Source organism: Coffea arabica, chromosome 6e (assembly GCF_036785885.1).
Source record: "Coffea arabica cultivar ET-39 chromosome 6e, Coffea Arabica ET-39 HiFi, whole genome shotgun sequence".
Taxonomy (NCBI): Eukaryota; Viridiplantae; Streptophyta; class Magnoliopsida; order Gentianales; family Rubiaceae; genus Coffea; species Coffea arabica.
In genome coordinates this window covers 4530656-4543434 of record NC_092321.1, presented here as the reverse complement: position 1 = coordinate 4543434, position 12779 = coordinate 4530656, and the positions used below count along the sequence as shown (strand labels likewise).

General features: G+C 36.7%; 2 protein-coding genes across 3 annotated transcripts; one reads left to right on the top strand and one right to left on the bottom strand.

Moving 5' to 3' along the window:
• Positions 1-1113: 1113 nt before the first annotated feature.
• On the bottom strand, positions 1114-4232 carry LOC113697148 (large ribosomal subunit protein uL1x). The gene is made up of 6 exons (XM_027216626.2): positions 4078-4232; positions 3891-3933; positions 3122-3344; positions 2143-2308; positions 1763-1968; positions 1114-1324 (listed from the first exon to the last, which is right to left on the bottom strand). The coding sequence occupies exons 2-6, from the start codon at positions 3893-3895 to the stop codon at positions 1271-1273; spliced, it is 654 nt and encodes a 217-aa protein (XP_027072427.1). The 5' UTR covers positions 3896-3933; positions 4078-4232; the 3' UTR covers positions 1114-1270.
• Positions 4233-6442: 2210 nt separating this feature from the next.
• LOC113697073 (protein CIA1) lies at positions 6443-11278 on the top strand. Of its 2 annotated transcripts, XM_027216520.2 has the most exons (10): positions 6443-6857; positions 7123-7269; positions 7432-7650; positions 7842-7903; positions 8407-8472; positions 8637-8708; positions 9397-9459; positions 9599-9668; positions 10145-10228; positions 10929-11278. In XM_027216520.2, exons 1-10 carry the CDS (start codon positions 6663-6665, stop codon positions 11019-11021), a joined length of 1071 nt encoding a protein of 356 aa, XP_027072321.1. In that variant the 5' UTR covers positions 6443-6662; the 3' UTR covers positions 11022-11278. The 2 variants fall into 2 exon arrangements, with proteins under 2 accessions (XP_027072321.1, XP_071910691.1); XM_072054590.1 differs by lacking the exon at positions 10929-11278 and having other exon boundaries at positions 6484-6857; positions 9599-9663; positions 10145-10186.
• The last annotated feature ends 1501 nt before the right edge of the window (positions 11279-12779 follow it).

Sequence of the window (12779 nt, the reverse complement as noted above, 5' to 3'; positions counted from 1 at the left end):
TAATTTAATATTATAATTCGACTAGTTATCAAAGAGATATGACTTAATTACTACAGTAACTTAATATTTTAAGCACTTAATTTTTAAATTCAGAACTTAGATTTGAGACTTTAGTGTTAAGGTCATTGTCCAAGTTATCTTTGTACCAGCACTTGGTGCTAAGGTCATTATGCAAGTTATCTCAAGGTCATTATGCAAGTTATCTTCTCAATGAGACGGAAGTACAGATTTTTTTTGTTGTAACGGATGGTTTGGCCCGTCTAAACAACGTGCTGTGAAAAAACCTCGACACAAAAATCTAAAGGATGTCTCAATATGAAGCCTCGCACAAGCACAAGCTGATAATTGGAACCCTGGAACATTCCGCTGCTGATAATAGAAACCATGATGCCTGTCTCGTAACCGAACAACTGACTGGGTTGATGAAGACAGTAGCGGGAAGATAACCATATGGCCAACGTGCTTTATGGAATGGTGGCTTGCACATACTTGCCCTCAACCATCCAAACGTGGAGATTATCTTCTTCAAATGTGGGTTGTACTGAGTCAATAGATTTTTACAATTGTTTGGATTGTAAATTATTTGAGATATTTTTACTGTAATACTTTTTGTTATGTAATATATGTGAAATAAAAAGGTAATTGAGAAGATAAAAAAATGTATTGAAAATTATAATAATTATATAATCAAATATATTTGAAAAAATATTCAGCTATCCAAACAAATTAATTAAGATCTCTATAGATCTCACCTCTCATCCTCAAATAAAGAATGTTAAAGTCCTCAGACCCAAAATAAAAATAAAAAAACAGGACGGATTGATATGCTATCGTTCTCTTTATTCTTTTCTTCATTATTGGTTTGGGCGACTCATAGAACGTTGGCTTGTGCGACTCCGTGGAAGTAAGAGCTGTAAAAGCGCCAGTAGTAACTCGGGTTATACACAACTAACAAAATATCCCAGTTAGTTTAATTATTTTCTTAGTATATCTAATAGAAATTTCACAATTTTTTCTTTTGATCAAGGGTCCTATATCATTGAACACTATGAATTAAGTCCAACAGGAGGAAAGGGATTAACAGAACTACAATATTATATAAACCAAAACGGGTCAACTGTAACTAAAATTTCATTCTTAGTTTTGAGAACCAACAATTCAACATAGCAAGGAAACAAAAATATCTGAAACATTCGCTGAAAAATGTATTACTTGGCCAACACTCTTAATCTTGCTAAACTGATTCAAAACAAAGCAAAACCAATACAGCTCAAAAGATGCGATTTGGCTTTCCCATGGTACTCTTCAGGTACAAGCACCTCACCTGTTTCACAGAAAGGAGGTTAATAAACAATCATATATTTTATTCCACATGAACGATGATAGTCAAACTTCAGCTACATGCATTACACAGATAAGAGAGAACTAATTACCTACAGAACTTTCCCCCACCCCCCAAGAAAAAAGGTCCCAAGTACCGATATGCTCACAATAAAAAACAAGATCAGCAACTACATGCAGAAAATATGCATAATCCAACTCACAAGCCAAAGTAGTTGCACAAGTCAAATACACATTTAGATTCAGCTAGTTGTTTTGTATGGGGACCATAATCACCCAAACCACCATTAGTTACTACCAGAACAAAGCCCAGGCCAACACATTGGAAATTTGTTTTCAGCTAAAACAATCCAGAATGCAAGGCTCAAGAAGACCGAAGCTGCCAGTATGTGATCGAGAGACTAGACACAGTTGAACTTACATTTTGCCAATTCTTTTTGAGTAATGAGACAAGAAAGTTGACACTCATTTGGACATTCTGGAAGATCTGCTTCTCCTCCATGTCACAATTACCCACAGCAACACCCATGCAAAGAACCTTCTTAAGCTGGAATTTCACTGTTGCTTTAGTCTCGTTAACTTTTGACTCCAAAGATTCCTGATGAGTCACCAGTGTGGGAAACTTTCCTGCATTTTTTGATGAACTTGTCAGGCAACTTAACATTCTGCAACATCCACATTATCCCCTTGTGGAAAAAAAAGACAAATTATTGAAAATCTTAATTGACCTGTCTCAAACAGTCATGCCCTTTTAAAAGTTGATTCTGGAAAAAGCCAGTAAATAAATATCAAGATACATACCTGCCTTGTTTAGACCAGGGCCCAGAAGACGAGGAATCTGCTTGATGACTGCTTCAGAGGCTAAGAAAGCATGATACTTCTTTGCCAGCTTCTTCACCAATTTCTTGTTCTTATTGAGTTTCTTCAACCCTTCAACATCCATATATTCCAGACCAATCTTCTCTGCCTGTAGAGAGGACAAAGAAGTCATGTTAACATGTTAAAAATTCTTTCATCTAATAGTCTCCAAAATGGGATCATACAAAACACAGAAACACATCACAAGGAGGTAATTGCAGTATTAAGAAAACCCCACATGTTGCTCAAACATAATATGCTTCCTAGACATCTTAAACAAATATCAACTAGTTTTCCTTTTGAGAATATTCAGCCTAAGAAGCCAGACAGCTGAAGAAAAATGTTGAAATCAATGTCATCAGAATGAAGTATTCTTGTGAAACATACAATTCTCATGTCAATATTTTATGTTGGATCTGTGACACATGGGATGCTGAAACTCTAAAAATTTCACCAAACATTTGCTCCCTGAAATTTCTTTAATAGAACTACTAGAAAATGACTCTTAAATCCCAAATGACCTACTCCAAGATCATTAACAGCAGAGGGGGAACAAGACACATAAGGTGGTGAACCATCATCGACTCAGCAGAAAGCTGGAATAGCGCAATAAGATGAAATAAAATTCTCTATTATGTAACACCAATCAAAGAATGTGATTCTCATGGCCAATCCCAAGAGGTAATAGCTGAGACTCAGCTCCCCAAGGCAATAGGATATGAGAATGCCACCTTGAATAGCAGGGTCCTCCCAGTAAAGGGAGTCTCAACTGCTGCAGAATCAAACTGGCTTGATCTGTGACGATTTAGCTTGAGTTTTGCAACCATTGAGTTGATTGCCCCAAATCATTGTAAATCGTCACTAGAACTCAAAAAAACCAATTTCATTCACGTTAGAAATGATCGGAACACAATGGATGTACCTCTTCAACATGCTGAGCATCACCAAGCATGCAAACCTTCATCTTGGGTCGAGGAATGTGTGGTAATTTAACAGAGCCACTGAAACGCTTGTCCTTCTGGGGATCATAGTTCTTCAAACCAATCTGAAGCTCAATAGTCTCGGTGAAGTTACGCTTTTTATCACCCTTAGCTTCGGTCATAATTACGCCAATCGCCTCTCTAACAGCATCACTCTGTAGCTTGCTGCAAACAAACAAATGCGCCATTACATTACATAGGATCAGAAAAGCGCACACACACACACACATATATATATACTTGTTCACTACAACAACCAGACTGGGAAATATTTAAGTGGACTAGTTTAGGCCAGCCCGAAAATACCGAGAGACAGGATTTCCAAGAAACTCCAATAAACAAGGCATATAAAATTAGGTTACCAAGCAGACGGTTTCAATAATTTAAACAGACCCACCAGAGACTGTTAACACTTATTTGTCATGTTAACACGGAGATGCCCGCAAAGCATCACTCTCGATAGAACAGCACCTTTTCCGAAAAATCCAGATAATCAACAAGACAAAAGAATATTGAAGCAAAAAACTCAATAATATCCTTGTTTGCAACTGACACTGGATACACATGATCAAGCAATCAAGTCAGAGACTCCAGTCAAATCAGTGACACACATCTAAGATAGAACAAAGAGAAGGAAACTTCCGTCTAACAATTAGATTAAATTGGAGAAACAACGGGAAAAATGCTTGTGAAAAGAAAAACAAGTCATACCTCATGGTGAGAAATTCTGTCTCGTCTTGCCTAGGCGATTATCCTGTCAACATCAAAACAATCAAAGAATAAATGGAAACACATCGGCCAAGTTGAACTGACGTATACTCGAAGAACTGAGAGAGGGGAGAGAGGAAGAAGCCCTGCAAAGGAGGAGAAAGAGAGAGATAGGGATGGAGTAGCAGACCTGAATGGTGGCGGAGTTCTGCAAGAGCCGACTAGCAGAGAGTAGAGCGGCGAGGCGAGGGTGGGAATTTATTTGTAGGGTTTTCAGGGACAATGGATATGTATATGTGTTCTAGCCTTCTAGGGTTTTCAGCATACCCATCAATGGGTTGGGTACGGGCCAAAATTGAAGCTCAAACCCATTTTAATGTAAATGTTCCGAATTCAACCCGTGTATCCAACAGCCTTACATTTGATCTTTCGGATTCGAATTCAACGAGTGCCAAATATGGGTCTAGTTGACTTTTATAATAAGTATCTATATTTTATAATTATTAATTTATTGTATAATAAATATTATTGTTTTAATAAATATATATTATTATTATTATAAGTATTATTGAATTAATAATTATATATTTTTATAATCATTAATTTATTTAAATGAATTCAAGTTGAATACAAATTAAAATACTATATTCTGTATTTAATTTATTTTTTTATTAAAAAGAACCAGAATCCGAATTGAATAGACGGAGTTATATTTGTATTTATATATAAAAAATTTTATGGGTTCAAATGGAGCTCGAATCTAAACCCGGATCATTAACAGACCCCACTTTCAGGTACACCCGTGGCAGCAACTTTGGGTTGGATCCACATATAGTCCAACTTGGCCCAAATAATGCTTTATTTGGTCTGCATTTAAAAGTAGGTCGAAAAAATTCACGGCTCTAAAGAGGCCCAGCATAGAAGTATGCCTAACTAATTGCTCACACTTTTAATTCTGGGCCTAGAGTGTCCGTACGTCAATTGCATAATTAATCTTTTGTCTCATTTCTTGTGTCATTTTTTATTATATTGCTATTTTTATTTCATAAATATTATATTTTAATTTTTTTTGTTCCTTTAAAATTCAACAACTGTTAATTGAGTAATACACATAATTTAACAAACTCAAAAAATCAAAACATATAAAAAATAAGATTTTTATGAAAAAAATACAATAGTTTCAAAAAAGTAATATATAATAGAAAATTAAAAATATAGTAAAGTTCCAAAAAAGTAATATATAATAGAAAAGTAAATACAACAGCTTCAAAAAAGTAATATATAATATAAAATAAAAAATATAGTAAAAAAATCATTTTTTATATGTTTTGATTTTTCGAGTTTGTTAAATTATACGTATTACTCAGTTAATAGTTATTGAATTTTAAGGAAACAAAAAAAACTAAATTATATATTTATGAATGAGAAATAGCAATATGATAAAAAAAAAGGTCAGAGAGTCGTATATGAAATGAGATAGAAGATCCGTTGCACATCAATTATACTCTTGAATTGTGCAAAGAAGAGACGTGACAGATACATGACTACATGGTTCATAAGAAATAAATATTTTTGTTTAGGTTTTTACTTTTGTGGGAAAATTTTGTCTAGATTTTTTAAAGAATATTTTATTGACTTATTTTCTAACCATAGTTTTATCTTACATTCATCACATCTTAAAAAATTGCTAAAAAATATTTTTTATTTATAAAACTTCTAAAAGAAACAAAAATTGCAATCAACACGTGCTCCTACTGTACAAGCAAACTTAATGTACAAGCAAACCACGGAATTCCAAGACAAAGTAGACTAATTATGGCCTAAGTTTGTCCAACTTGAAATTTCAAACGGAATTCGGAATTATAAATAGGAAACCCTAGATTTAAAAGCTCCCACTTAAAAAAAAAAAATTGAAATTTCAAACAAAAACCGCTTAACTTAGATACATGGAATGGAAGAAAACAAGAGAAAATTTGGATAACAACTCTAATCGAGGGCACATTCAAGCTCTTATGTCATAGTTTATTCTGTGCTCATTTTGTTTAATTGAATTGAAAGAGATGGTAATGATTTCACTCATATAATTTGTGCCTTGAGTACATTTTAGGGTAAAATGCAGAATATGAGTTATTAGTTAAGAAGCGAAATCAAATAAAAAAAAAAATATGTTAAAGCATAAGGGAGGAAATTATAAATAAATTAAATAGATGTATGATCCGTGACTATTACGGAGACTGACTCTAAACATAAAAGGAAGAGGGAAAGGGAAGGCTTAAGAGTCGTTAATTTCGTTGGATCAGAAATTATTGAAGGTAGTTCCGTTTGTTGAAAAAGAAATTATTGAAGGTAGTTAAATGTGTTTAAAAAATTTTGAATTACTACCTAAAACGAAAAGCCCTAGATAATTAATACCTGTCAGCAATACGTGAGTACTTAGAAGCGCAGAGCCGTCAAAATCGAATCCTATGGGTGGATTTGTCGTAGAAAATGCGATTATCTGTTGGCCGGCATTGATCTGGGGGTGTCAAAAGTCCAATAATAATAGAGTGTAATTCATTCATATGTTAAAAGTAAACCTTGCTCTAAGGATTTGGCACGAGTTCACCACACTTCCCCCGAGCCCCCCGCCCCCACAAAGCCAATCCCCGATTTCTACTATCATTTCAGGGCATCACTTGCGGCAGCGCGTGATATTCACCTGTCAACTCCAGCTGCTATTCAACAAACATTCGGCCCTCGCCAACGACTGGATTGTTGGAAGGCCACTCATCTCCGATGAGCTTAGTGGACGAGAGCTTCGAGCTGAAGGAACTTCAGGTGTTGGAAGGCCACGCTGATAGGGTTTGGAGTGTCGCTTGGAAACCTGCCACTGGCTTCGACGGGGTCCCCGCAGTACTCGCCTCCTGCAGCGGCGATAAAACCGTCCGGGTTTGGGAACAGAGTCCTTCCTCCGGTTCTTTCCAGTGCAAGGTTTCGTTTTAAGTTGTTCATCAATTGGTGCTCTGTGTTGAGATATACTAGTATTTGGAATTAAGCTTTATCCTGCCGGTGCTAACTGCTAATATATCAGGATTTGGTACTTTATTTCGTTATGTTTTATTACTATACCTGTGGAACTGTCAAGCGACTTACCATTGAGTATTACTTTGAATTGAAAATATGAGGGAGAAGCTCTGTAATTGGATGTGTTTAATTGAGTACTGGATTTAGGATCGTTGAATGTGATTTTACGCAGGCAGTCCTGGAGGAGACGCACACTAGGACGGTTAGATCGTGTGCCTGGTCTCCATCTGGAAAACTATTAGCAACTGCAAGTTTTGATGCCACCACTGCTGTATGGGAGCACGTTGGCGATGATTATGAATGTGTTTCCACTTTGGAGGTAGTTTTTCATTCATGATTTCCTTTGATGCACATAGCTTCATTTGTCAATCCAGGATCTTTAGTGATCACTAGCTGAAGCAATTAATGAATGTTGCTAAAAACAAATTATTCATACGGAACTCATTTGGATCTGTCAATCCTTTGGTTTTTCAATATGCAGGGTCATGAAAATGAAGTAAAGAGCATTTCTTGGAATGCATCCGGCTCGCTGCTCGCTACTTGTGGGCGAGACAAGTCAGTATGGATATGGGAAGTTTTGCCTGGTAATGAATTTGAGTGTGTTTCTGTGTTGCAAGGACATACACAAGATGTTAAAATGGTTCAGTGGCATCCAAACATGGACATTCTGTTCTCTTGCAGCTATGATAACACTATTAAGGTACATATGACATATTCACACATCTGGTACTAAAAAATATTCTGCTCGGCTAACAACAATTTTCATATCTTTGTTCTAGTTGTAATCTAGCACGTGCACTTTAGGATTTTTAGACAAGTGCTGTATGGAATATTTTATACTTGACAACCTATTTAGCTTTTGTGGCCTCATAACATGCATTAATTTTGCAGGTTTGGGCGGAGGATGGTGATGATGATTGGCATTGTGTTCAAACATTAGCAGAAGCTAACAAGTATATATTACATTTTTTTAAATGTTTGAGACATTTTTGTACACATGAATGTTGTTTTCCAGTAGGCTGTTATGAAAATCCACGTCAATTATGGTAGGAGAAAGAAGTTGGAATGAGTACAATAGTGTGTTCTTTCTGTTCGTGTGCTATTAGTGTGCATTTCGATACTTTAAACCTGGAAGAAAAGTTTTTTCAATTCAAACAGGTAGTGAAATGCTATAACTTGGATGTCCCATTTTAATTTAGTTATTGGTTGACTGATCTGCAGTATTGGTTATATGAAGTAAAACATTTTCAACTATTTTGTTTTTAGTTTTGACGCTTCTTTGCCTGTATTGCAAGTTTTCTATATTCAACTTTAGCTGTATCATATATTGTGTCTTCCTTTGAAGTCAATCTTGTGTCAGATTTCACAAAGCTTGTAAAGTTTGAATTTTATTGATGTATGCTTGAGATTGTTAGTTGTGTTAAAATCTTATGCATCTAGATTGCTGGCTTTTCAGTGGACACACATCTACGGTCTGGGCTCTATCCTTTAATGCAACTGGAGACAAAATGGCCACTTGTAGGTGTGCATCTCCTTTGTGGCTTTTTATGATTTTGCTTTCTACGATATGCCTGCTCTTCTTCCAAATAACTTAGATCTGGATACGTCTTGGATCCTGATTATGCACTGGGAATGACAACGATAGCTTTTTCTAAGGGAATCGATGGGAATTAATTGTTTTTGCAGCGATGATCTTACCTTGAAAATATGGGGAAGCGACCTCTTGACGATTCAGTCTGGAAATGGGTCTGCGCCTTGGTAAGTTTTGTTGAGCCTTATAGTTTAAAATTTTGTGTTACCTTTTCTTTTTAGGAGTAATTTGATAAATTCATTGGTTGTTAAGAGTAAAAGTTGAGAAAGTGGTAGGAGCCTTTTGCATTGGATTTACTTGATATTCTTCGGCTCATCGACTTCCCTTGATTTCTTGGATTTTTTTCCCAAATTTTATACCTAGTATACGTTCTACATTGTTTTTGCGCTATTTGGACTTAATAGTGATGTTTATATTCCCATCCGTTAGAGTATTTGAGGCATTAAGTTGCTTTATGCATCACACTTTTTTCTGATCTCCAAAAGACAGTATATCGAGATACCAGTAGTTTGGAACATGGCTTCTTGACCATCTTTAATGAGTTGAAATATAGGTAGTTGAATTGATGATACTTATGATATACTTGATAGAAGTTTTAAGATATAGTAAGGATGCAATCGGTGGTAAGGACATAGAAGTTTATCCTGGGGATACATCTAATTCCAACTATTGCTACTAGTTTTCTTTAATCTCATTTAAGTAATTGTGCTTGAAACAACCTGGATTTGGTCCTTAGTACTATCTCAATGTTTCGTAGTTTTCAAAGTTTTGCAAGTTATAAAACACCTACCCAACAATTAGAGTAAGCTTGTTTGTCAAATACCAGCTGATAAGAGTTTTTATTTGCTCTTGCAGGAAACACATCTGCACTCTCTCTGGTTATCATGATCGAACTATATTTTCAGTCCATTGGTCAAGGTAGCGAAACTTTGTCCTTTAGTCAGTTAATATGCTGACTTTTATTCAATCGTTTCTTCCTCCTTTCCTCATATTTCTTGTGCAAACTTTTCCTTCGAATAAACTATAATTCATACAGCTTGATGGTCTATGCTTGTAGGGAAGGAATAATTGCTAGTGGAGCAGCTGATGATGCTATACGTTTATTTGCTGAGGATGGAGATGGTTTGGTACTTAACAACCCATCTCATAATGGATGTGATCTAGAGTTCTTCGTTGTTAGTGGTCTACTGTTTGCATGTGTATTCCAAGGGAGTACTTTTTATTCTTTAGTGGATATTCTGCAGATTAGTCACTTGGTATATGTCCAAAGAAATGATAGCTTTAACAACCCATCTCAATATGTCCCTCCCCCCCCCCCCCCCCCTTCAAAAAAAAAAAAATGAAGGACCCAAGACAAAAAAGTTTCACTTTGTATGTATGCGTTAGTCATTTCAGTCTAACAAAGGTTTCCTACACACATTACAATTGCTCAGTGGTTTCAGATGGTGCAGTTTCCATATGGGTTTTTGACCATGAACTTGCAAAAGGGTGTTCTAGAGTCACTACTAAATACGTTCTAAATTTGTGAAAATTTTGCATACATCTTTTATCAAAGCCTCTGCTTCAATAAGTTCACACCTATTTTGTCTTTGTTCTGCCACAGGTTGATGAACCTAAGTACCATTTGCTTCTGAAGAAGGACAAAGCTCATGATATGGACGTAAATTCTGTGCAATGGAGCTCTGCGGTAAAAGCATAAACAAATATTTCAATCCTTCTATGTGAAGTAGAAACTTACTCTTTTATCTTTTTCTTAGATAGCAGTATGTCTGTGGACACGTGGTAAAACTTGAGTTTTGCTGGCTTTTGTCTGCCTGACACAGTGAATAAATTCTAAATCCTTAGCCAGCCAGGTTCTTTGCCGGCACATTTTGAAATGCATCATAGACACCACCCACCTGAAACATAGAGTTCGTGCTACTTGATTACATGCTCTTACTGCCTTCATGTGGCATGCTTGCCAATTTTATTCTCCTAGTAGGATGTAATCGTCAACAAATGAAGTCAGTCTCCACAAATGCTGGCATTTTTTGGTGCAGCACGTCTGATTATTCATTAGTTTTACTTGCTTGTGAGAGCAAAAGAACGAAGGAGGAAATGATTGGGATTCTGAACAGATACTGAACGTGTGTTGCCATTGCTTTGAGCTGCTTGTTTGACAAATTTCATCCTGATCTGCTATTCTAGGGCTCTCAGTGATGTCTACAGAAGTTTTACCTGCTCCCCTTTGGGGAGAGAGGGGGGGGGGGTGTTACACATGAGACGTTATTGGTTAAGAACATTGCTTTGTACTGTGTCTACCATGTCACTGAAGGCACATTTCAATCTTAATATCTTTCTAGTTGAAAGTTACTAATGTTTCCCGTTTGCCTTGCTAAACTTGACAGGGAAACAGGCTTCTTGCTTCTGCAAGTGATGACGGGACGATCAAGATATGGGAGTTGATTTCCCTGGCAGGGGACCAGAAACCTCCACTCTAATACCACTAGTTAATTTGATCGGTTGTGGATTTTTCCCGCATGTGGTGGAGATATCATCCGTGAGACGCAATGCTTGAACCAAAATAGTTTTTCGTATAAATTTTGGGGTGGCTTGTTAAAATAGTCACGTAGAAGTACAGTGGAGTTTACAGAGTATTGATGCTGCTAAATTTTCTCATCTTCAGTTTGTCTCTCTGTTTACGATGTAATTTCCTTGATAGAACTTTATACCAGCGAAGCATAAACATTCTTGCCCAGTATTTTGAGCAACAGTTTGAAATATTTAAACGACTGGGTATGAAGCTGCCCGAAACGATAATTTCCAACACTTTGAGCATCATTCTTGCCCCAATACGATGATGTAACCTTCTCCCGGTAAGAAGAGACGGCCGGAAAAGAGGAGGCGGAGCCGATGTTTGCTATACTAGTACGGTAAAAGTTCCTTTGACCTGTACGTAGGCCTGTGCAACCATATATTGTACGCCTTTCATGGGGACTAAATTTTCCCCTTCCTTGAACAATCGTCAAGGAAGCACCTGACTTGATATTTACAGTCTCTACATTATATCTCAAGCGACTTTTCTTTACAGTCTTTGAATAGTTGGATCCCAGCTTAACCCTCATGGACCCCGTCGAAGCTTCCAAACGAGAGGCAAGAATCTGGACATCTTTCAAAATAAGTGAAGGACAAGCGGAATGCATCTCGCCTAATCAACGGTCCCGCTAGTAACTTCTTTTTTCTTTCAGTAGGCTGCCCCCCCCCCCCCCCCAACCCACAAAAGGGGAAAAAAAAAAAGAGAAGAGAGTAACGGCGCCAGTAACTTGCACATGAGCAAGATAGAGCCTTTTGACGCGAATAACGATTGACACCAATCACTTCAAGTAAATTATCCTGACTCATGTAGGCGCATGAGATGAAGAGATTTAACTTATTATAAGAGCTATAGTAAACTCTTGATGGGAAAATAATTTTCAAAAACTGCTTGTTTAAGTAATATCTGCCTTGGAAAATAAAATTATATCAGAGGAGAGAGAAATACTTCAGCTACTTGCTAGACTGGTTTTTTTTTTTTTTTTTTTTTTTTTTTTTTTTTTTTGTGTACAAGAAAACGATATCAGGTATGCCAATTACCGTGCTGCAATAATTCATGAATCTCCATTACCTAAATCATGCTGGATAATCATCAATTCAATGGGTTGCAACTGATATCATAGAGCTACGCAATCTACTTACTGAGAATTAATTCACATATGCAGAGGATTGTTGCCATGATATCAAGATAAAAAAAAAAAGGGTCAAAATAGAACTCATCTGTTGAAATTAATAGTAAAAACTAACAACGGTTCTCTATTCTTATTCTGCTTGAATTGGCTCTTCTTCCTTCTTCAACCAATGCAGCCCGAGCCGACATTATACTACTATTCATTACGGAAGCATCAAAGGCACTGCAGTCAATCCAATCCTTTAGCAGCTCCTCTTGACCCCATATATCCGGAATCCAAACTCGACCCGCAACTTCAATCCGATGTCTCTTCAGTCTTTCCCGCCCGGTCGACACCTCAGCCTCGTTTGTCGTCCTCAAGTTTTCAACTAAAGGAGTTAGAACAGCTGAAGACGGCTGTAATTTTGCTGCTCCATCATCTTTGGGTTGATGTTTTGCGTCTTTGACAGTAGTGTTTTTTGACATTAGCCGTGGCTGATGACGTTTAAACTCATCATTAGTTCCCCAACGTGGCTTGACCGACTTGATTTGTTCA

What these genes read in the sequence shown, in the direction of transcription:
- LOC113697148 (XM_027216626.2), bottom strand. An exon ending in ATGCTCAGCATGTTGAAGAG is followed by an intron (nt 2,309 to 3,121) that starts GTACATCCATTG and finishes TCCTCTCTACAG; the next exon opens with GCAGAGAAGATTGGTCTGGA. An exon ending in TCAAAAAGAATTGGCAAAAT is followed by an intron (nt 1,325 to 1,762) that starts GTAAGTTCAACT and finishes TCTGTGAAACAG; the next exon opens with GTGAGGTGCTTGTACCTGAA.
- LOC113697073 (XM_027216520.2), top strand. Translation starts at nt 6,663, where the DNA reads ATGAGCTTAGTGGACGAGAGCTTCGAGCTGAAGGAACTTCAGGTGTTG. An exon ending in AATGTGTTTCCACTTTGGAG is followed by an intron (nt 7,270 to 7,431) that starts GTAGTTTTTCAT and finishes TTCAATATGCAG; the next exon opens with GGTCATGAAAATGAAGTAAA. An exon ending in GCTATGATAACACTATTAAG is followed by an intron (nt 7,651 to 7,841) that starts GTACATATGACA and finishes TTAATTTTGCAG; the next exon opens with GTTTGGGCGGAGGATGGTGA.